The sequence below is a fragment of the Podarcis vaucheri genome, assembly GCF_965113315.1.
Source record: "Podarcis vaucheri genome assembly, chromosome: 10".
Taxonomy (NCBI): Eukaryota; Metazoa; Chordata; class Lepidosauria; order Squamata; family Lacertidae; genus Podarcis; species Podarcis vaucheri.
In genome coordinates, this window is record NC_138748.1 from 34848100 (window position 1) to 34873676 (window position 25577).

The 25577-nt window shown below is 40.0% G+C and overlaps 1 protein-coding gene across 1 annotated transcript in view; it reads left to right on the forward strand.

Moving 5' to 3' along the window:
* Positions 1–25577, forward strand: part of TMTC2 (transmembrane O-mannosyltransferase targeting cadherins 2) — a 198539-nt gene that overhangs the window by 126919 nt on the left and 46043 nt on the right. The window contains exons 5-7 of the mRNA XM_082240978.1: positions 11236–11321; positions 11977–12161; positions 13464–13542. Coding sequence (XP_082097104.1) covers positions 11236–11321; positions 11977–12161; positions 13464–13542 — 350 coding nt within the window. The remainder of the gene's footprint in view (positions 1–11235; positions 11322–11976; positions 12162–13463; positions 13543–25577) is intronic.

The following is a 25577-nucleotide window of genomic DNA, read 5'->3' on the forward strand; positions in this document are numbered from 1 at the left end:
TACTGAACCCAGGCATGCTGTATCAGTTGTTATCTGTTAACTGATACATTCATATTTCAGTGTGTTTTTAATTGTTTCCCCTTCCCAAATTCATTCCTAGTACATATTTCTCAGAGCATTAGCTAATTTGCCTTATACTGAATGAACCCTTGTTTTCAACCAACACTTCCAGAGATTTACTACCTACCTTTAAGTCCTTTGGCTGATGTTAGAGGATGGCTAAACCCCGAATTCTTTGCCAAATGCCAATTATGCAGGAATCAATGATTTTCAGCTTAATCTGTCATTTAACTTTTATAAATCTCCTCTACAGAGATTTATGACAGTGCCCCTCATTTGTTATCTTGGCAAGTGCCGTTAAGATATGCCTATCTCTTCAGTATCTCTTTTTGAAAAGACAGAAGAGAAGTGGCTCTCTACAATATCTGAATCCTGCGTATTTGCGACTGGATCCAGGAATTAAGAGGTGAAACACAAGTGATGGGTTGAACTATGAACACATTTTATTTAAACTACATATGCATGGGGAAATGAGAAGAGTGGGGAAAGCGATCTTAACTTCAGCTTTTGGTGAGCCAAATCTTACCCATTCTAAGGGACAGGACAAGGCATTTCCTTTTCCAGGCCCCAAAACTCTGAGCAGGTGCACAGATAAGCCTTAAGAATGCTCTGTATCCAGACCAAGGGCCTCATAGCCTAGACAGTGCTGCAGTGTGCTCACCTGTTACCTTAGCTAACCATAACCTTTCCCACACTTCCCTGCCAGCTTCACCATGAAATCATATTGACCATATCAACCTATTGAACAGCACCTACTCCTAAACACCAATCTTCTCTGAATCCAGTAGGCAAAGAAAGAAAGAAAAAACTCTGCTGTTCCAAATGTGCAGGCAAGCAAGAAATTCCTACACAGCCCTGAAACAACTGGTAAAGATAAAGGGTAAAGGGACCCCTGACCATTAGGTCTAGTCGTGGCCGACTCTGGGGTTGCGGCACTCATCTCGCTTTATTGGCCGAGGGAGCCAGCTTACAGGTCATGTGGCCAGCATGACTAAGCCGCTTCTGGCGAACCAGAGCAGTGTACGGAAACGCTGTTTACCTTCCCGCCGGAGCGGTACCTATTTATCTACTTGCACTTTGACGTACTTTCAAACTGCTAGGTTGGCAGGAGCAGGCACCGAGCAATGGGAGCTCACCCCGTCATGGGGATTCGAACCTTCTGATCAGCAAGTCCTAGGCTCTGTGGTTTAACCCACAGCACCACCCGCGTCCCATGAAACAAGAGTTTGGAGAGTTTGGATTTGATATCCCGCCTTTCACTCCCCTTCAGGAGTCTCAAAGCGGCTAACATTCTCCTTTCCCTTCCTCCCCCACAACAAACACTCTGTGAGGTGAGTGGGGCTGAGAGACTTCACAGAAGTGTGACTGGCCCAAGGTCACCCAGGGGTCAGGGAGATGTGAACAATGGCCCAGAGAGTCCCTTAGGGGTATAACCAAGGCTACTAAACTCCTCCCCCCCAACATGGGTGCTGGCATATGTGCGTACGCCAAGCAACCTTGTCTCCCATCTTCCAGGGCTGGCCGCAACAATGCTCCTAGATGTAGCATTCCACAACAGGTGGGAGCAAACTTCTCTTAGCCCTGATGTGCCTGTGGCCAGTTATTAATATCACAGCAAGACCTTTTACTTTTAATATTTTTAAAAATGTATTTGCATCTTCAGCTGTTGAAGATGCTCTTTGGAATTCCTGAGCCAAGTTTTATGTGCTCTTCAATTTATCTTGTGTAAATTACGCTTCCATTGTTTTTAAAGGATTCGTTTTTAATAACACCAGCTCTCGGTCTCACTCTGTCTTCATTTGTGTCCTGGGGCAACTGGCTGTTTCCAAAGGTGCAACAGAAACCTGTGGTTTATGAAAACAATAGTAGAATTGCCATGGGCAATAGTTAGCTGGCAAGCTGCCACAGGAAAAAGGAAACATGTCTTGCTAATATATTTAACTTCAGTGCTTATGTTTATCAGGAACTACACAAACTAAATCTTCAGGGAAAATTGTGGACACACTTCATGAAATTAAGATTCTAAATTCTGCTGTGTCTGACTTGCCTTCCATCTTAGTGAGCAATGTGCAGCCAAAGGTATCCTTGAATTTTCTACTACAGCAGCTTGCACACAATGAATGGGCAAGGCAATTTTGAAACGAAATACAATTTTCAAGTGTAGCCCTGTGAGTGGGTACAGGAAAAAGTTTCAGTAAACTTCCTGCTGTGTGTGCAGTGCTTCCCTGTATAGTCATGTAAGTTGTGCAAATTGGCCACCCTAATGCTATCCTGAAGGTGATAGGCTTCTCAGTTTGGAATGCTCTGGCAAGTAGCCGTGCCTCAATTTTCTAAATTTGTATACGCACCATTTATTTCCCTACAAACTGTGTATTCTGAACTGGAAACTCGAAAGTGCATGGTTATAGCAAGCTGCAAACCAAGCATATATTTTTTACAGATATCTAGCCATGACGATCTGTCACAAAATTGACCCTTTGATTTGAAAACAGTCTGAGCCAGCCTGTTAGCTTTGGATTATAATTATTGGCTTATCTACCTCCAGAGGCTTTTGCAAATTTGGAATATATAGTACTTGGGTTTAATACTACTTTTATAGAAAGAAAAGTGGATGAAAGAGGAAAAATAATGATACCCATATTGTGTTGCGCAGGATACAAAGTAAGCCGCAGCAAATTCATCACCAGTGCAAACAAAACACAACCAATCTTTAACCATAGTTAAGGGGTTGGGGGCAGGCATAGGAACATATATTATCTCCCCCACCCCTGCTCCTTCAAAGCATGATTCCCACCCCCTTCTGCACCCTCCTGCCAGCCTTAACTACCACTGACCATGCTCATATAGTGTTGTTGCCAATTTTCTGAATTGAATGGATTTTGAAGTGACCCTCCCCCAGGTTGAAAACAATGGTCTTTTTACAAGGCAAACCAAAAATGCCTTTTAATTTTGGCTTGGTCTGTAAATACACTCAGCCTTATTCCAGACTACCTCTGCCCTCATATTCTATCAGCAGCAGCAGCAGCCAGAAGGAGGAAGCTGTTTCTTGGGTCACTGTTAGGTCATAAAACCATACCAACAGGGTGTAGGGCTATAGATTGCCAGGGATTCTGGGCCCTTAGAAAGGGATGGAGGAGAGGCCACCAGTGAGAGAGCTTTCCTTGCAGATGGTTTACCTCCTTACCCATCTTGCTTGGTAAGTTTGCTGAAAGCATCCATGTTCTGATATTTTCCCAAACATGCAGTGTTTAAATGTGAGGATGAGGGTGTGGCACTCATGCAAGCCCCACCCAAACACCCCTGTTTGAATTCCCTTTGAGCTTCTGCTGTTGAGTGGGCAACATACGTAGGGGTGGTGGTGATTGTTCTCTTGAATGGGAGTGGAACACCTTGGATGATGGGTGACGTTGCTTGATTAGTGTCCCCGATTGCTAAGAGGGTTCTACTCGGGTTTAAGTAAATACAAGTAAAAATGTGTTGCACGTCTTCCCTGTTCAAAGCAGAAGGCTGGAGTCTGAACACACCAGCCTGATGCACATGGGATTGCTAGGAGCAGGGCTTTTGTGCATGGTCCATGCCCCATCCCCACATTTCAACAGAGGTATGGTTCAGGCAAATGCTTGAACTTGGCTAGAGTAATGAAGGCAAGTGTAGGGAAGGTTGGAGAGAATAAATGGCTGTCAAGAAAGCACTCAGAATGGTCCTTTTGAGCTTTCAGAGAATTTTATGAAAGAGTTCAAAAAGTCCCAACCAAGATGGCTTTAAGAAAGGGAAGTGTCAGAGCAGTAAATCATTTTATCACTTGTCATAGCATTAACTGGTTCTTTAGAATCATATTAAATATAGGTAGATGCAAAATCTTCCCTATTTATGGATAAGTATATTCTTGCATTGCAGAGTGATATTGCATGCTTGTGGCATTCATATGCAAAAACAAGTACACAAGGACAGGGTTTTGTCTGTGATTAGTGCGCATTGTTTCACAGCCAAAAGGTCAACCAGCCTGTTCTACCCTTGGTTCTTGGCTGTTGCTTATCACTATTCTAAATTAAAGAGCCAAATGGTTTGCTGTTATGCTTGCTATTGCAAGCAAAAATCATGAATATTCAATGCACCCCTAATTAAAAGTGATATTTTATCAATGTGACACACAGACAAAATTATTTCCATGAGGAAGTATCTCTACATGAATAGAGATTTAGGATTGTATCAACTGGTTTTTCTCAGCTGATGATAAGGCTTCCTTCAATGAAATGAGGAAGGAAGCAATTTTCAGCAGTTTCCCTCTGAGTCTCTACTCCCCTAAATTTTTTATGTGGGGATCCCCAGTCATCTGGAACAAATTTGGCAGGGATTCAGGGGGAGGGGTGAGTGCCAAAAATTGCTTATATTTCCATTCCACTGAATGAAGCCTTGCTATCAGTTCAGCTACATCAGCCTAACACATTTGCATCATTTTAAAATGAAAAGTTTAGCATATTATCATATCATGCAGATACAGCATATAGTATATGCCTAAACTTGACCTATTAGCTAAGCTTGGGCAGCATGCTAAATCCAGGAGGAAGATTTTGGAAGCTTCTACTTTTGGTTTACTACAGTTTGTCATGTCATCTGAATCAACAAACTGTGGATAACATAAACTAGCATTAACTTTAGTTAATTTCAAACAGGACAACTTCAAAGCTTGGTTTCCAACACTGACTGGCTTAAAACAACCACAGTTAATCACAATCAATGAATTCAGCCATTATGGTAAGTCATGGTTCATCAAAGGCAGAAGCTTCTGAGCAACTCCTCCCAGCTTTGCAGAAGGAGAGGAGATGATAAGATGTAAGAAAAGAAGGACATTAGGCATGCCTTATTATAGCATAATGTCTGAATTATGCCAATGTGAGACTTTTCAAGGCTGAAGTTATAGTGTGTAAAGTTCAAAAGCAGAGGATGGTAGGGAGTAGAAACTGCCTGGGAAACATCAGAATAAATTATTTTAACCATCTAATAATTACATCTTTTGTCTTTTTACAAGTTTAAAAGGTTAACTGTAGGAAATCTGTATGTTGCAAAAAGTCTGTGCCTAGCACTAATTCTACCTTACTTAGACTCATCATGTCTTGATAGTTCACTTGAAATTAATCCTTATTATCGTTGATGTGCCATGCCTTTAAAGTATATTCAAGGACAGAATGTACAAACTAGAGAGATGTAAAATAATTTTCTCTGAAACATTATTTTTTAGTACGTTGAATTGTTAGCAATGTAGATATGTTTTCAGTCTCCTGCTTCCTTATTTAACTTTGACATAAGAGCCCAAAGCAAAATGTTGTTGTTTTTTCAATCTAAGACAATTTGTGTGGGTGGGAATTGTTTCTCAAGGGTGAACTAACTTTTGCAGCGGGTTCTACAAGCATTTTATACTGATTATTAGGTAACTGACTGAACATTTCAGCTGTTTTGTGGGGGAAAGTCTTTTTTAAAAATCTATTAAAAAGCTACACTAGTTCCAAAATATCAGTTATCAATAAATAAATGAGTTTGGAGAAACACATGTTTTTGGTTCAAGATACTTCGCAAAAATACCTAGCAGTGTTTCTTCACTTTTAAACTGGAGGTTTCATTTTACTGTGCTTGATATTTTATTTTGTTGGAAGCCAACTAGAGTGGCTGGGACAAACCAGTCAGATGGGCGGCATATAAAATTGCTGTTGCTGCTGTTGTTGTTAGACATTATTTCCTGCCCCATAAATGCTGCTACAGTCGTACCTTGGAAGTCGAACAGAATCCGTACCGGAAGTCTGTTCGACTTCCAAAGCACGGCTTCTGATTGGCTGCAGGATGCTCCTGCAGCCGATCAGAAGCCGCTGAAGCCCCGTTGGATGTTCGGCTTCCAAAAGAACGTTCATAAACCGGAACACTCACTTCTGGTTTTCGATCGTCGGGGAGCTGAAACTTATGAGTTCCGGGGCATTTGAGAACCGATGTACGACTGTACTTGTTTGCTTTCACAAAGTTGCCAGTTTCTGGAATTACAGTGTAAGAAGGACATTGATACAGTAGAGTGGATCCAGAGGCTCAGCCAGGACTGTGAGGGGTCTGGAAACCAAGTTCTGTGACAAATGGTTGAAAGAACTGGATATAGAAGATTAAGGGGAGATTTGATGCCTGTCTTCCAGTATCACAGAGACATTTTCTGTTTTTACCCTTAAGAAGTTACCTAGCATTAGGAGAACCTTCTTAAGGGTGAAAACTGTTGGACGATGGAACAGAAAATGTCAAAAAGTGATGACTCTTCTTCACTGGTGGCTAGATAGTCATCTGACAGAGTAAAATGCTGCAAATGCATCCTGTATTGTATTTCCTAATTGAGCAGTGTGGTTCTAAGATTGAACAAGATTACTTCCAAAGTTGCTTCCAATTGTAAAATTTTATGATTCTTCTCTCTTCCTTTGTGTGCGTATAATATATGTGTCTTTGTTAGATATTTTCCTTTTAAAGGTGGAAATAAAACTGCAGAAGCCCACTCAACATTTTCTTTTGGACACTACAGCAAAAGGGATAGGGTATCAAACACCCATCCAGAGGCAATTTCACTTTTGGAAAAAGATTTTTATTTCCTTATTTTTGCCTGATGAAGAATCTCTAGGTCATGTGCAAGACTATGTTCCACCAAAGTTTATAAACAGTATTAAGCAAGGCTAATTATTTACCAGAATTCAATATTCACTCTTGCATCTGCTCTTCATTTTGCATCTATATGAATTTTAAATAGCTAGTAAAACAGCTGTAAAACAGTCTGTATTCTGAAACAGAAGGGAAAAATAAATCTGTATTGCCTCAGTGGATGCCAATATTAAAGCTGCTAATAAAAGCAGAAAATTAGTTCTGAGGTCCTCTAATGAAGAGAGCAGAATATCCAAGTGGCATAAACACAATACAAAAGTGATGCTATATACTGAGCACTACAAAAACAATAGTTAATTGTTTCAGTATGTGCAAGCATCTAATCTAAAGTTCATAACAATAGAGACTTTCCAAAACAAGGGGATTATGGAGTGAATATATCAAAGAGTAATTGTATAGGCAAAGCAGAGAGCAACTAGAAAATTAATTCAACCTTTGTGCTTGCTTTAGTATCCCAAAATTGTCACGTGTTGTTGTGACTGAAGCGTTGTTCTACATCTACCTTTCAGTATGCCCATCACTGCTTTGTCTCAAACTTTGTGATTGTTATGGATGAAGAGAAGGCCACTACAATGGCATGGTTCAGACATAATAACAGATCACCGTTTGTTGTTCTTGCATGAATCTTGTGGCTTCCCCTCTCCTTTTCATACTGCAAGATGAGATTGAAAGCTTCTGTTTCTTGTTAAGAGTCAACCTCAGTTTGCAATCTGCAAATGATGGTATATTCAGGACACTCTTTAAAAAGAAGAAGAAAATAAACCAGGATCTCCTTGCAGCATTGCATCTTGCTCCTTGCAAGTGTGGTGCAACAGCCTTTGTATGATGATGTTATGTCACTGTTTCTGTAACGAGAAAAGTTACAGATAGACATCCCTTCACCCCTACCCATACTATTTCAGCATGGCACAATAGGGAAGAAAAGTGGTGTGCAGTTTTACTTTGAGAGACCAAAGGAGGAATGGCAATTCTCTGGGATAGCGCCCAATATTTGGGCATCAGCACAGACTGAAAGGAACAGGCCAAAGAAGTGACACGGGTGGCACTGTGGGTTAAATCACAGAGCCTAGGACTTGCCGATCAGAAGGTTGGCGGTTCGAATCCCCGTGATGGGGTGAGCTCCCATCGCTCAGTCCCTGCTCCTGCCAACCTAGCAGTTTGAAAGCACGTCAAAGTGCAAGTAGATAAATAGGTACCGCTCCGGCGGGAAGGTAAACGGTGTTTCCATGTGCTGCTCTGGTTCACCTGAAGCGGCTTAGTCATGCTGGCCACATGACCTGGAAGCTGCATGCCGGCTCCCTCGGCCAATAAAGCGAGATGAGTGCCGCAACCCCAGAGTCGGCCACAACTAGACCTAATGGTCAGGGGCCCCTTTACCCTTTACCTTACAGACAGAAAGGAACAGGCCAAAGAAGTGATAGTGGGTTTGGGAGCGTTTCTAGAGCATAGCTTGGTCTACAAATGCTTTGTCTTCCTTCTGTGGACTTCATGTATTTTAGAAGATGGGGGAAATTTCAGGATTTAGGCGTAATTTTTGTGGAACATGCATGCAGGTGTTTGTGAATGTAATATATTACACATATATATCGACCACAGGCCAGTATCTTTCCAGGCCTTTGATAACTATCCTGTCTATATTCAGATAGTTTCAAAAACCTGATTTTCTTCTTCATTTTCTCTCTGAGAGTAAGTATTGCATTTTCTCAGGGAGTTTTTCCAGTCATATATCTTGCATCTTCTTCAAATATAATCACTACAATTTTGCATCCTATGCAATCATATAATTTTGCTATAGTTATCCAATTTTCTATCTTTATCCAGAAAAAGTTTTTGAGCTTTATTCTTGTCTCTGTCTTTCATTGTGGCTTAGCAAAGTATCATTCTAGTGACTTATCGCCAGGAGAGAGAGGAAAAAATACAACAGCTGTGGACAGCAGGCCTGAACTTGGGATCTATTATTATTAGAGTTACTATATTTAACTGTTTAGCCGCTGGCTACAAGTCATCCATCCTCAGTGGTGTACACAAACTTAGATCTTTGTTCAGCAGTGCTCTCTCAATCCTATAAAATAATAAAAAGAAAAACTGCCAACTAGTGAGTGATCTGTTGTGATATTAAGCCAACCACTCTGTGGCTTGTTTCTCTGTTCAATGAAATGAATAGGCTCCATGTAACTTACTCCACGTAAGAGAAGATTGCAGGCAGCATGTATCATTCACCAAAATAAAATTATAGCAATTACCCCTATGTCACTTTATTTCTGAGTGGGGATTTGAACTCTGGTCTCTGAGATCCTAGTGCAACACATGAACACCACACTAGCTTGTGTCATGCTGTTACTGTATGCTCTTCCATGTCTAACCTGTTGTAAATGGAAAACTAAGGGCTGCCTGTTCAGATGTTGCCATCCATTGCAAAGATTCCAGTAGACCATCTCTGAGAGGATGGCAAGGGAAAGTGCAGAATCTGACTCCTTCCAAGCATCTATACAACACAATCAATTTGTTAATGTACGGTCCCCAAAAATCCATGCAAATAGAAGTTGGCATTAATATATGACCTTTTGCCATGCTTATAAAGAGGCCATGCCATGGAGAGTTGAAGCCTTTGGTATTCAGTGATTCAGTTATTCAACAGTGTCCTCACTCAGTCTTTTTTTCTTATATGTGACTGATATAAGCATGTAACACTCTATAAGTTTTGTTGGAATGTATCAAAGTAATTTTACTATAACTTTAATAAAAAATAAAGGGCTTTACTAAAAAGAAAACTTTCTTGCCTTCTTATCTACTCAACTCAGAAAACTGTAGAGAATTATTTTCCTGTCCTATGCCTTGTGTTCAAAAAACGAAATAAAATTATTGCCTGCCTGCCTTCCACCCTCTCCCTCTTGCCCCCCGCCCCCGCCGAGAGTTGTGGGCTAGGGATAAAATTATCTACAGTACACAGATTCAGAAAAGCAATACCTATATGAAGTATGTGTGATTCTGATTGGCTGATTGTTGATAATATAGCGAGGGGCAACTGAACATATATTCCCCCCGCCAAATGGGGAAAGTCATGCCAAAGTGACATTTTGGTCTACCATATTGGTTCAAAATGATGACTGGCATCCAAATATTGACAATGACCACTGCTCCCAGCTTTGGAACCCTCGGGCTAGGTTTGATGATGATATCTCAAGAGGCAGCCGAACCTATGGAGAACAGATGGAGAGACAGTCAGGCTACTTTCTGAACTAATAGTAGATAGCCATTCTAGGTAGCAATCTGCTTTACCCTGTCTGTGAAACAACTCTAGCCATTTTCTATTATCCTTCCCTCTACCTGAGGAATTTATCAGGTTAAATCTACTAAACAAATCACTAGCAAGGCCCTATCTTGCAGTTATACTTACAAATCCAACCTTTTCCAACCTCTCTCCTTCTTGATTGAATGTTTCCCATGCTTCCCAGCCATGATTGGTTGAGAGTATCCAGGAAATTGACACTATGTTCTGTCCATCACTGGTACCACCATCACAGTATTCAACTTTGTTTTCAGCAGCCAAACATTTCCTTGACAAAGAAACATTTCTCAAAACATTTCAGCAGGAACGCTACCAGTCTGTGCAGCTGTCTTTTTGTTCTTTTGTAGTATTCTCCCTCTAGATTTAATATGCCATTGATGGAAATTCCAAACACTGAAATTTATTTTAAGTGGGAGCTGAACCAAAAATTTGTGGGGTTCAGTTTTTGTAGCAAGAAGATTGCTCTTTGTGGACTGCATGCATTTTCTCTGAAAGATACGTGCTGTTTAAGAAGACATCCCTCTCAAACTTTTCTGTGTTATTTGGATGTACCACACAGCCACTTCCTGAAAGCATACAGCAGATGTTTTGTTGTATTTAATACAAAGCCCTGGGTTTGATACCATTTTTTCTTGAAAGAACAAATAATTCAGTTTTCAAAAGCTTCAATCATTTCCAACCAAAAACACACTACTAGGATGTGTGCAGACATTTCTATTGACTATTCATAACAGTATTCAACCATGCGCAGGACCAGTCCCATGCAAACATAGGCTATCATTTGCATCACAACAAATGGCGTTACCATTTTAAAAAAAATCTTGAGGTTTTGCATCAAGGCTTTGGAGGTTACAAAAATGCATATTTATAAAATCCCATTTTCTTAGCATTCAGATTCTTTAATCAAGAGAGCTAAACAGAACAAATTATCCTAAATAACATAAACAGCTATAAAAGTGCTTGCCTTAAACGGCCTTTTTCTGCATATATAAATATAAATGTTTTAGTGAACTGCTTCAGCTTTTGTACTTAGAAATTCACCTCTTTTTAGTTTCTTCCTTGCTTGTGGTTAAACGTTTTTCTTTTACAGTACATTGCCAGTATATAGACCAATAAATTTGACTCTTGTTACTTTATTTTTTATAATTAAATTCTCACTCTCTATACAATTATCTTTCCCCCCTCCATTTTTCTTTTAAATACAGAGGGTTGTTGCTACAGGAGAACAGCAGGCTTTCAGAAGCACTACATTACTATAAATTGGCCATTGGAAGCAGACCTACTTTAGCCTGTAAGTAAAGCTGCATGTTCATTTGTTTTTAAAAGATGCTTTTCTCTCGTGCTGTGGTATAAATACCACTTTTGGAAAAGAGCGCTGAAAAATACATTTTATCTGTAAAGAATTAATTGTGCGCAAGGGAGAGATTCTGCTTGCAGAATAGGTATTTTTCATAATACCTCCTAAGCCCCCCTACGTGCAAAGGTTGCTCATTACCAGCCTTCCTTATTTATTTGGAGAATAGCTACCATTCCTGTTGAATTTTATGACAGAAGCTTTGTTTGTTCTTCAGACTCACATACCTACCTTGTTGGGGCTCAAATGTTTTTCTTGTTGCAGTAGTAGAATGTGGCATTTTATCGTACATAATCTTCTCTAGGGGAGTGGGTTGTGGCAAGAGTCATTAAATCTATAACATGACCATTGCCAGTCATGATGGTACAAGTTCAGCAACATCTGGAGGGCTGCAGGTTCATCACCCATCCTTTATAACATACTGTTTTGACAATAAAGAATTGGACCATGTTGGAGATTGTAAAGATCAGTCTAGTTTTACAAAAAAGTACTAGCAACTGTAGTCCTCATGGCTTTGATGGTTTTAAGCAAGCCTGGCTATAGTGGGATCTCATATGAACGTGTGATGTCTTTTTATTTTTCTCTCACACAGCTGCCTATTTAAATACTGGTATCATCTTAATGAACCAAGGCAAGGCTGACGAAGCCAGGAAGACATTCCTGAAGTGTTCAGAAATTCCTGATGAAAATTTAAAAGATCCACATGCTCACAAGAGCTCGGTTACTAGCTGCCTTTATAATTTGGGGAAACTCTACCATGAACAAGGACAGTATGAGGTGAGAGCTTTTTCTTCCACAACCATGTTAGATACCTTCACAAGCTTCATTATAATAGTTGCTTAAAAGCAATTGGTTGAGGCCAGAGCTGTGCTTAGCAGTGTTCCACCTTTACATTTCCTGAAGGTTTGGAGCCTTCCGTGAGGCAGCACAGGGAAGGCAGAATTTTTATTTGTGAGAACATGGCTTTGAACCCAGCATGATGCTTCTAGAGATCTGCAAAGGGTATGGGAGGGTGTCATTCTGTGAGAAGGAACATAAATTTCAAGCAATTTCAATAAATAAACTGTGAACAACCATTGGGACATAGGAAGCTGCTTTATACCCTTATACTCATGGGTCCATCCAACCAGGGCTAGAAAATGCAAACACACACCTGCTCCATCTCTCCACCTCTACCACTGCCTGATGTTACTGGAGCCCTGGCATGCTAAATGCAGTGGGGGAGAATAAAGGAGGCCAGAGAGGAGCAGGCAGGAGGAGTAGTGGTGAAGGAGGCAGCAGAGGGTGACAAGTGCAGGAGGCAGCAAATGGCACCTCCCTGTTGTCCCCAGCCTGCTACTTGAGGTGACTGCCTCATTGAGCCTTATGAGCAGGCAGGTCTTGCATCTGTTTCAATACTCTTTGCACTGACTGACAGCAGTTCTCCAGGGTTTTAGACAGGAGTCTTTTCAAGCCCCATGTGGAGATGCCAGGAACTGGGGGCTTTCTGCATGCAAAGGAGTTTCTCTATCGCTAAGCTCCCTAGTGAGCTTTGACCCTTGTCCTGTGGTTTTTGTATGTTTATGCTTGGGCTAAGGTAGGCCAGCTGAATAAGCCTCAATGCAAAGCTGCTTGTATTTTATGCATTCTGCATAAATCAGTTGTCCTTCATATTCTTCCAGCCTTTTGTATGAAACAATACAGATTGTAATAGTGATTTGTGTTTATAGTAGATTGAGAGGTATCATTGTGAGCATTTGAATCACATGATAATAAAAATACTTGTCTGTAGTTAAATCCTAATTTGTATATTGTGTAATTCTACTGAATTTTAAATGTAAGCTAATGAGCCTTTGGAAGTTATTAAATATTCCATTTCCCCTTCTTCAAATGAGATGGGAAATGATGAAAATTATTCTGCATTGCGTTGAAGAGACTCATCTTTTTTGTTGACTTTTTTATAAGTGGGAAATGCGACCCTCTTCATGATTAATGAAGACAATTGCATCTTTCTTGTATTAAATTTGCATGTAGAAATTGCTTCTGAATTCTCTAATAAGAACATTTTTTTCTTTCTCTCTCCGTCCCCCCCCCCCCCAGGATGCCCTTACAGTTTACAAAGAAGCAATACAGAAAATGCCAAGGCAGTTTGCACCACAAAGTTTATATAACATGATGGGTGAGTACAAAGCAAACATTTGAAAAGAAAATTCAGCATTTTCACCATCAAGGTGATTAGATTATTTGTAACTCCCCATTCGATTCCTGCAGTTTCATTCAAGATTATTTATATTGGCCATTATATATGAGACACTGAGACCTTATCGTTCTGCCCACGGTACAAATTTCTGTTTTTCTGTTAAATTATTTTTTTTAAAGTTTAGGGAATGTATTATTCCCTCTTCATACTTTCAAAGTTCATAGACGAGGATTATGGAAACAGACCTCATCCCCGATGACCTATGAATGTACATTCACATGGGCAACTAGACCCATACATGTGTACAAATGTATGTGTGTAATGTCTTCCACAGAAGGTTTTTTTTTTTGGGGGGGGGAGGTACCAGGCTCCTTGATCAGACGGAGAGAAGCCTAGATGTCTGCACTGTTTTTTTAATTTTAAATTATGTATAAACCACTTTCCTATATTTGTGTATCCAAAGTGCTGTACAGTCAATAAAACCAATTTAAAGCAACAAAAGATCAATACGTAAAACTCAGACTAAAAAAGCAGTAGCAGATGAATCAGGCAAGACAAATTTCAAACTCTGAATGCCTGTTGAAATAAAATAATCTTAAGATCATATCTAGAAGTGATTAAAAAAAGAGGGCCTGCTGTATCTTCCCAAGAGGGAATCTCCAGAATTGTCCCACTACCACCACTGAAAAGGTCACACCATACTTTCATTTGTGAGTGGGTTTTCTCCACCCCAAGGAGGAAGGAAGTCTCATGTGGCTTTCTTTGGAGGGTGAGGGGACATTTCTTCCTCCCCATGTGGCCTGCTTTGGGCCAATCGCCTCGGGAGAGCGAGCTTGCATTTAATAGTTTGCTCCTTGCCCAAGACCTTTCTTCCAGTCTACAGCCCATGGAAACAGGGCACCCAAAGCTGATTGAAGGGCTTGGTAAGTTCCTATGGGCTTAAAAGCAGTCTTTCACTTGGTCCTGACCTAGACTAGTAAGGAGTTTGTCAGGATTAGCACACAGATGGGCAACCAGTTGATATAAAACCATCATAATCTTCTGGCTACCATATGGCTCTGTTTATATCTGCAAATGTGTGTGTTTAGTCAGCAAACTGCTTGTGACCATGATCCCATAGTGCCCACAACCTACATTCAGCTGAATGTCTGAAAAGGGTTTGTATTATGCAAGTTGGACATTCATTTTATTTTCTTGTGACAAAGAACCTAAAGAACTATATATTTTAATATAGCAAGGTTATTCTTAGTCAGGTGTGATCTTCAGGACTTGAGATTTAATGTTCTAGGTAGCTGCCATTGTACATTGACGAGATTCCCTGAACCAACTTCTTCTAAACAAACTGGGAAAGGGACAAACAAATTATTCGTACTTCTACTTACCATAATTATTGAAAAGGACTGAAGCTAGGCTTGCACATGGCCCCACAAATCTCTTCTTTTTCTTCCTTGCTCACTACACAGTAAGGTAGTTGAACTAACTCCCTGTAGAAAGCTTTGGACAATTCTAAGCTTGAGAAGATAAATGCTCATGGGTGTTGTATTTTATTTGAACTAAGGTTTCATGCAAAAATAAAAGTTCAAATACTGGGTCTGTTTAACTCTTCGATTACAATGTGTTTGGTGCTTTCAAAGAACAAGAACTCCAGTTAGACCTATTATCAATAATTTAGTGCTAAATTGTTAATATTAAGTCACTTGTACCATCTGTTTTCCATGAATTTCAAGGAATATGCCCAGTGGCTTTTGTCTCACTGGTCTGGCCAGCTGGTTCCTACTTTAAAAATGTTGCTACTTTTACTGTAGATTGACATTTTTAGCCTTCAGGTTTAAAGTTTGACAGTTTATTTTTTTTTTTTTATAATAATTTTTATTACATTTTTTCCAAATTACAAAGAAAACAGAAAGAAAAGCAGAACAAAAGAAAGAAAGGAAAAAAGAACAGAAAATCTCAACCATTTCGACAACTTATTTCAAATTTCCATTGGACTTCCCCACATCTCCCACATAAATGCATTCTTGATAATAAAATTGTCAGCAAATTATACCCTTATTTCGTGTGTTTCTTTATATTTTCAGTTGCAATTTAAGTTTAAATCTCTTATTCTCCAATTACTCTAAAAATATAGCATAATATCCTTTTTACCCGTTTAAACTTTGATTCTTTCATGAGTGTTATCAGTTTCATAAATAATTAAATTTCATTGCTGGGGCTAACGTTCCAAATCATACGACGTCTTATGTTTCATACAACTTATAATACTTCTGCAAATAGTCTTTAAATTTTTTCCAGTCCTCCTCCATTGCCTCTTCTCCCAAGTCTCGGATCCTTGCAGTCATCTCGGCCAGTTCCATGTAGTTCATCAATTGCGTCTGCCAGTCCTCCAGTGTGGGCAAATCTTGGGTCTTCCAATGCTTAGCGATAAGGATTCTTGCTGCTGTTGTAGCATACATAAACAAAGTTCTATCCTTTTTTAACACCTTCTGGCCGACAATGCCCAGAAGGAAGGCCTCTGGTTTCTTGGGGAAGGTGTACTTGAACACCTTTTTTAACTCGTTATAAATCATTTCCCAAAAGGCCTTCAATCTTGGACAAGTCCACCAGAGGTGAAAGAATGTCCCTTCAGCCTCCTTACATTTCCAACATTTATTGTCAGACAAATGGTATATCTTAGCAAGCTTGACTGGGGTCATGTACCACCGGTATACCATTTTCATAATGTTTTCTTTCAAGGCATTACATGCCGTAAATTTCATACCGGTGGTCCATAACCTTTCCCAGTCTTCAGACATAATATTGTAACCAATGTCTTGAGCCCATTTTATCATGGCTGACTTAACTGTCTCATCCTGAGTGTTCCATTTAAGCAGCAAGTTGTACATTCTCGATAATACCTTGGTCTTTGGTTCTAGCAACTCTGTCTCAAGTTTCGATTTTTCCACCTGGAATCCTATTTTTTTATCTAGCTTAAAAACCTCATTAATTTGGGCATAGTGTAGCCAATTTTGCACCTTATCCTTTAGTTTTTCAAAGCTCTGCAACCTCCAATTACCTCCAATGTTTTCTATTATTTCCCAATATTTCGGCCAATGTGCCTCCATATTGGCTGTTTTCCGAGCTTTGGCCTCTATTGGTGAGATCCACCTCGGAGTTTTACTTTCCAATAAGTCTTTATATTTTTTCCAGACCATATATATTGCTTTCCTGACAATATGGTTTTTGAACATTCCATATGTTTTCCCCTTGTCATACCACAAATACGCATGCCAACCTAACGAATTGTTAAAGCCTTCCAGATCTAGGACATCAGTGTTTTCCAATAAGATCCAATCTTTCATCCAGCAGAAGGCCGCAGCTTCATAATATAACCTTAAGTCCGGCAGGGCAAACCCCCCTCTCTCCTTTGCATCAGTTAGTATTTTAAACTTTATTCGGGGCTTTTTGCCCTGCCAGACAAACCTAGAAATATCCCTCTGCCACTTTCCAAAACATTCCACTCTGTCCACGACCTGCAAGGCTTGAAACAGAAACAACATTTTAGGCAAAACGTTCATTTTTATAACTGCAATTCGGCCTAACAAGGATAATTTCAATCTTGACCAAATTTCAAAATCTTTTTTAACCTCTGACCAGCATTTTTCATAATTATCTTTAAATAGGTTCAAATTCTTAGAAGACAGATTGACCCCCAGGTATTTCACTTTTTTAACAATGTTTAGTTCTGTTTCCTTCTGAAACCCCTCTGTTTCGATAACCGTCAAATTTTTCCCTAACACCTTAGTTTTTTGTTTGTTCAACTTAAAACCCGCCACCCGACCAAATTTCTGAATCAATTCCAAAACTCTTTTTGTACTAGGTTCTGGCTCCTGTAATGTTAAAACCAAGTCGTCTGCAAATGCTTTCAGTTTATATTGTTTCGCTCCGACCCGTATTCCTTGTACCTGCCGATCCTCCCTTATCATATTCAGCAAAACCTCCAGGACCGAAATAAACAACAGAGGGGATAGGGGGCACCCCTGGCGTGTTCCTTTTTCAATATGAAGTTCTTCTGTCACCACATTGTTCACTATCAACTTAGCTTTTTGTTCTGAATAGATTGCCTCTATTCCATTCTCAAACCCCCTTCCCACTCCCATCCCTTCCAAATTTTTCTTCATAAATTTCCAAGAAATGTTGTCAAAGGCCTTCTCCGCATCAATAAAAATTAACACTGCTTTGGTGTTAATATTTGTTTGTAAAAGTTCCAGAATATCGATAATGTTCCTAGTGTTGTCAAACAAATGTCTACCTGGGAGAAAGCCTGCTTGGTCCTTATGAATTACTTCATTTAGTACTTTTTTAAATCTATTAGCTAAAACATCCGCAAATATTTTGTAATCCACGTTTAGGAGTGAGATGGGTCGGTAGTTCTTAAGTTGAGTCTTTTCAGTTTCCACCTTAGGTATCAGTGTGATGAATGCTTCTTTCCACGTATCTGGTGCCCTCCCTCCCCCCATAATCTGGTTACAAACCTCCATTAATGGTTGTGTCAAGTAGTCTTTTAAGGTCTTATAGTATTTGGAGGTGAGTCCATCAGGACCTGGAGATTTGCCTGGCTGCATATTCTGAATGGCATCCTCAATTTCCTGTTGTGTTATTTTACAGTTCAAGATTGATCTCTTTTCTTGTGATAATTCTGGAAGGCCGTTTTCTTTCAAAAATTGTTCTATCTCAGTCGCATCCTCGGATCCTTGTGTATACAGTTTTTTAAAATATTTCTGGAAACACTTTCTAATTTCTCCCGGTTTCTGAATGTTCTTTCCTTCAACTTCTAGATTGGTAACGTAATTTAATTTTTGTCTCTTTTTCAACTGCCAAGCTAGCAGTTTCCCACATTTATTCGCCGACTCAAAAGATCTTTGTTTCATTTGTTTAATCTTCCATTCCACTTCTTGATTAATCAGTTTCGCGTATTGTGACTGGTGGAATTTAATTTCTCTTAAAGTCTCCTTTGATTTTGGGTTTAATCTTAATTTTTTCTCACCATCCCTTATCTTCTCCAATATCTTATCCTTTTTACCATTCCAGAACTTTTTCTTGATCGTATTCTGTTGTATCAGGAACCCTCTCATAACAGCTTTACTCGCGTCCCAGATTATTCTTTTTTCCACCGAGGTATTCAAGTTAATTTCAAAGTAGTCCTTTAAAGCTTTTTGGGCCTTCTTTACAATCTCTTGATCTCTTAACAGGTTGTCATTCATTTTCCATCTGAAGGAATCGGCAGTAGTAAGTCTCATTTCCATTTTCAGAGCGTTATGGTCGGAGCATGTCTTTGGGCAGATTTCTATTTTTGTAGTCTTAGGTGCCAGCCCTCTAGTTGTCCAAATTTGGTCGATTCTTGTCCATGACAGATGGGCCTCAGAAAAGAAAGTTCCTTCTTTACCAAGGGGGTTTCTCGTCCTCCATAAATCAATTAAATCCATATTGTCAGTTAATTCAAAAAAGGTTTTTGGTAGTCTTCCATCTTTGGTCAAATTCTGGTTCTGTGACTTATCCATAAAAGTAGAGACAACCCCATTCATATCTCCCATCATAATGATGTTAGAATAGTCCAGATAGTCCAGTAATGTCTCATGCAGCTTCTTATAAAATTCTGATTTCCCCTCATTTGGTGCGTAAATTCCTAATATCAAAATTTTCTCTCCTTGGGTCGATATTTCAATAGCCAGGATTCTTCCTTGTTCATCTTTAAACAAGAATTTTGGTGAAAGGTTCTCCTTGGCGTAGATCACCACGCCTCTCTTTTTAACTCTGTCTGATGAAATAAATTCTTGGCCTAATCTTTTATTTGTTAACACCTTCTTGTGTAACCTGGTCACATGAGTTTCTTGCAAACAAATTATGTCCAAATTCTCTTTCTTTAGAATATGGAAGATCCTTTTGCGTTTTTCTGGGGAATTCGCGCCATTAATGTTCCAACTATACAGCTGCAGAGACATCCTGTATCGATCTGTTGTTACTCTTTATTGGGTGTCTTCTTTTTTGTCCGAGTCCGAAGGTGGTGGCTCTTTCCCAGACTCTGGTGGTGGCCAAATAGCTGCTGCTCCTTTCTGCAAGTCTTCTCCGTTGTCGTGTAGGAACTTCTGGCTGTCCTCTTTCGTTTTGATTTTTATCTTCTTTCCTTTGTATTTGAATGAAAGGCCTTGTGGAAACTCCCACCTGTATGGTATTCCGTTACCTCTCAAAAGTCCAGCTAGGTCAGTATAGTTAGATCTGAGATCCAGTAGTTGCTTAGGGATGTCCTTGTAGATTTGTGCTCTTCTGTCCTGTATCACAAGTGCTTTGTTAAAATGTAGGTCAAGTAGCTTGTCTCTCTCCTGTTTAGTCCTTAGGATGATCAAACAGTCTCTAGGCCTGTCTTTTCCAACGACTCTTCCCAATCTAAATGCAGTTGTTATTTTAAAATCTGTGTCTTCATTAATACCCCAGAATTTAGAGAATTCTGCTGTTAGAAAACCTATCAAGTCCTCTTTCTCAATCTCTGGGATAGAGCGTAATCTCAGATTATTTTCCTTGTTTCGCAGTTCCACCAAAGACAGGTAGGCCTGCTGGTCGGTAATATGTTTGTGGAGCGGTCTTACCTCTCCTTTCAGTTCCTCCACTCCTTTTGCTGCGGCCTCTGCTTTTTGGTTCGCAGCCTCCGCCAATTTTCGATTTTCAGATGTTACGTCGTTTAGATTTCCAATGTCTTGTGAGTGCTTAGCCACCTGTTCTGAAAGTTTGGTAATTGAGGATGTGGCTAAATCAATTTTTGCAGTTTGGTCATCCACTTTTTTGTTCAAAATTGCAAATTGTTGTAACATTTCCTCTAACAAAGTGTTAGACCCTCCAGATGCCATATCCTCACCTGTTAATTGTTCAGCTTCTTCAGCTAGAGTTGTTGGCGAGGGTGCAGTCTGCAAGACGGCAGGGACTGAAGATCTGCGTCCCTGAGAAAATAGGGTTGTTTGTGTCAGTTTGCCTTTCCCTGCCTTCGACGCAGCTCTTGTTTTTACTCTGTCGCTCATTCCCCACCTGTCTCTGGATTCAAGGTCAAGCTGTCAAAAATTTCATGGGAAAGGCAGGCCTTGGAGTAAACAACCAAACCACAGAGAGACAAAGCAAAGTTGGTTCTCAGGAGATTGTAAGTCCCAAACTCCACTAGAGGGAGTAATGTTACAGTTCAGGGAGGAAGAAACAAAATTTCAGTCGCCATTAAAGCTCCTGCAATTAAGTAAATTAACAATAGTCTTTGGAGAAGACCTTTTCCCTCTAGCAGAGCTCTCACAATGTTACCACAAGTCTCTTAAAAGGTGCAAAGTACAGTTGTTAAATTGTATCCAACAGTGATGCCTCTAAATATCCATTTCAGATTTGTAAGTGTATCTGCAAAGCAGCCTTTTGTCCCGCTGCAAGCCCGGGGCTTGGGTTTTTAAAGTCTTTAAAATTTTTTAGTAAGTTTAGCAGAGGAGAAAGTCCCCATAAAAAAAGATAGAGCCAGTCCCAAAGAAATAAAAGTAACTTGCCTTTCAGTTTCCAGCTTCTCTAAGCGTATGATTTCTCTTGTTTTAAAGCCCTTCTGTGCTGCTTCCAGCTTGTCAAATCCTTTGCCTTTGATCACTAAGCACCATCGGGAGACGGACTTCCTTTTTCTCGTCTCCCGCTTTCAGCCAAATTCATAAATTTTGTAATCCAATCTCAGGTGAGTCTTACTCACGAGTAGTTGGTTTGTAATCCAATGTAGAAGGAAGAAAGGTCGGCGCTCATCCGTAACAGCCGCGCGGCTTCACTCTCGCAGAAAGAGCGATGAATCCACAGCACCGCTTCCCCTCCGCGCTTCCGGAGCCCCTTACGGGGTCCCTTCTTCGTTTTGGGGGTTGCTCTAGGTGCCCGCCGGATCCCACGGCCACGAGCTCACTCTGCTCGTGGTTTTTCTTAGTGGGTCGTCGCTTTGCCGCAGCGAACGACCCTTTTCTGCGGAGCCCCTCTTCGCAGCGCGAAGAGGACCGCCATTACTTGTTTCGCGCCGCCTCCGGAAGTCTAAAGTTTGACAGTTTAGTTCTCTCTTCTACTTATTGGTATCATGGTCGTTCTTGCATTGTCTACCCAGAATGTGCATCGTATATGAAATTGTGAAATAAATTTGGTTTTCAGTATTGGTGTGATTTATTTGGTCAGGTGTGCTTGATTCAAAGTAAGGAAACCATATGTTTGGCCCTTTACCAAAGGAAAACAATTTATCAGTCTTTTCATTTCACTTTCAAAAGGGAGAATTAGTATGATTTAAAATGATTATCAGTCTAATTTTTAAAGATTGCATGAAGTGTTTGTTTGGTGTATGTTTTCCTTTTTTGGCACTTCATTTTAAGAAGAAAGTATAAGGGTAACACAGATTAATTGGCTTGGCATTCGGACATGCCATACAAAGGCTAAAGTCCAACTCAGCTGCATTAAATAGGTAATCTATTTTGTTTTAAGGCTTCAATTAATTCTTGGGGTCAAACGAAATAATGGTCCCTATGGGAACTTGAGTAGTTTAATGTTAAAATTAGGCTTGCTTGGGCCTTTTCTGTCTTGGAAATATGATATTATGCAGTTGATTGTGTTGCATTGCTCTTAAAACCACACAAGCCCACCTGCTAGAATAATTCATATGTTAGTCAGCTTAATGGTATAAATGTAAGTTGGAGCATAGGGGCTTTATTTTAATATTAAAAGGTAATAGGAAAGAGAGCAAGGCTGAATATACTCAGGTTTCAGATCATTAGTTACATACATTTTTTCCTGTATGTAACTTCATTCCTCTAAGTGCACCTGAATGCCTGTCCTTCAGGTGTAATTTTGATAAATCATCTAGGTGGTATTTTGACACTTTGTTCATCATTTGTGCCTACCACTACTGGTCACAATTAGGTATCCCTCTTCAAATACACATGGTTTTCCTTACTTATCATAAATATGAGGTGATAAATTAGGAGATTCAGGTGTGGCTTCTGGCGGCTCCCTCACTGCGAGAAGTGTGGTTACAGGGAACCAGGCAGAGGGCCTTCTCAGTAGTGGCGCCCGCCCTGTGGAACGCCCTCCCATCAGATGTCAAGGCCATAAGCAGCTATCCTATGTTTAGGGAAGTTTTTAATATTTAATGCTGTATTGTTTTTAACACTCGATTGGGAGCCGCCCAGAGTGTCTGGAGAAATTCAGCCAGATGGGCAGGGTGCAAATAATAAGTTGTTATTGTTATTGTTGTTGTTGTTGTTGTTGTTGTTGTTATCATTGTTATCATTATTATTTATTATTATTATTAGGCTCATGTGCAAGTAGTTGTTGCAGCTGTTTTTGGCATCTGTCTGTCTCAGGTGACAATGGCATGTGCCTCTGGGAGTGAAGTCAAACCGCTGTTGCCTGCTGTGGCTGCAGAAACCAGTAACTGCTGCCACCTGTACTGTTTTTGCTGCAGTAGCAACACCAAAGTGAGCTCTTTGGGACACAAGCCTGGGCAGTGTGTATGGAGGTCTTGGGCTGCTCAGATGACATGACCACCCACTTGGTCTTGCTGCTGTGGACCAAAGGAAAGCAGAGTAATACACTTGGCAGAAGTTTTGCTGCAGATGTTGCAGGAAGAAGGCATACAAGATGCACAGGAATTCATGAAGATGCCCCTAAATGGCTTAGTAATACATTCTGTCAACTTCTGCCTTGTAAGCATGTGCTGAGTGTGAAGACTTGGAAATCCATAGTAACAGCAGTGGGGTTTCTGACACTTACAGTGTAGTTGTATAAGTTGATCACTGGGTGGTCGACATAAAAAGAAGGGCTGCTTTAGACTTGCAAATGGTGACACAGTGGCCTGGTTTGCACATAACCCAAGCCATGGTTTAATTCAATTATCCAAACCCAACCCTTCCCTTAAATATAGTTTGTTAATCACAAACACACTAAGCTTGTAAGCCATGGTTTGTTGTTTTATAAACCTTGGTTTAGGTAAACTATGGCTTAGCATTACTTGTGAAACTGGTCCGTGCTTCCTTTTGTCAGCCAAGGTTTGCATGTGTTGTTTTCTAGATAGTCAAAGCCAATGCAATATTAAACAATCAGATAGCTTTAAAACAAACATAAGCAATGGGTCTAAACAACAGTAACAGTCCGACTCACCCTAGTCAATACTAATTTACCACATTTGCAAATTGATGGATTAACGTCTACAAAATATTTCTTAAACTGTGCAACTTTAGTGCCTTTCAGAGTGAATCGATTTCAGCAGGCCTTTTCTTTGCTTGCGGCGGTGGGGGTGCTTCAGAAAGAAAAACAGGATACCTAAGAAACTTGACTGATCGGTAGATGTTCCTGAAACTCAAAAAATAGGTCTAGTTGCAGGCCAGTTGAATATAATTCGGGGAGTCTATAATAACCAACCTACCATATTGCATGGATGGCTGCCCTACTTGAAAAGAACACATGAATATGCACCAGGTTGGCATGGGGTTGTGACAGTTCATCATCATTCCCCTACTACAGCTTCCTTTCTCTGAGAAGCCATTCCTGACAGCTGTTGGACCCTTTGGACTGCAATATGATGGGGCATGGGAGACTGCAGCAGGTCAAGGGAATTTGTAGAATTTGACTGGGCTACCTTATAGAAGCAAAAGACCACTTGTGCCAGACATCTCTGGATCCAAGCCAGTGACTCTCTCTCTCTGTGTGTGTGTGTGTGTGTGTGTGTGTGTGTGTCCACCCATATTTACACAGCACAGTTAAGGAATAAATCCATGCTGATGAATGATTCCTGCATTGCTCCATCCTTCTTGGAGCCAAGAGAAACAAACCATCAGGCTGGAGTTACCATGACGAGTATATCAGCACTCACAACTTGTTTCTCTGCAAACCATGATAATAATCCAAGGTTTGGTCTTGGCTTACCAGTCATGGTTGATTTGGTAGAAACTATTAATGTTGGTTCACACATCATGATAAGTCAAGGTTTGTGGTTTCTCTTGGCTATAGGGAGTAAAGGGTGAAATGGTAACAATTCAACAGCATGCACTAGCATGCTGTCCATTCATGGTAAGACATAGTTTATGACTTACCATGTAATGTGAACAGGGCTAGTTCATATAATTTCTATCTAGGAAATCTAGAAAATAAGTCTGGTATTCTAATTGTTGTTTCCCTTTTGTCATGCCATATGCAATGGCTCATCTATCTGATAAGTACTGCATATACCAAAATAGGTATCAGAATAAATGTTAGTTTATGCAAAATCTTAGTAACTATGTGCTCTTCTTTATCTGCTGAATGTGGATACCTTTATAAAAGACAATCTAAGCTGAGTTCAGGGCCCTCATTTTGATCATGATTTGTTCATGCTCTGGAGGTTATAGGATTGCAGAGCTCCTATGGTCTAAACGATTTCTCTCTTCCTTGTTGAAATTGATTAACTTTGGATTTCATTTTGCATCTCCGTTTTAGCTGTTGATTCTGCTAAATTACTTTTTTTTATTCTAGTGAAGCCAATTAACTAAGCTTGGTGTTAATTGGGTGTCTGGGTCCATAAGGAACCATTCAAGCGAAATAAATAGAAATTGACTCTGTTAACAAACACTTACAAATTAGATCAAGGTGCCTGGGCTCTTAGTACAAAAATGGAAGATGTTCTTGATCTGCCCAGACACATGTTGAAGGAGCATCCTTCATTTATATACATAGATATATATATATATATATATATGCAAATTATAAAAGATATTTTATCTGTTTACATTTGGATTTCTCATACAGTTGGATTTCTTCATGCATAAGTTAGGCTATAAAATATTTAGGTCATTGTTTAGATCAGCTGAGGGAAACCTTTGGCTTTCCAGATGTTGCTGACGTACAACTCCCATAATCCCTGGGAAATAGCCATGTTTGTGGATGATGATGGGAGTTGTACTTCAGCAACATCTGGGGGGCCAAAGGTTTCCCCACACCTGGTCTAAAAAGTTGCATTCCATGACAGT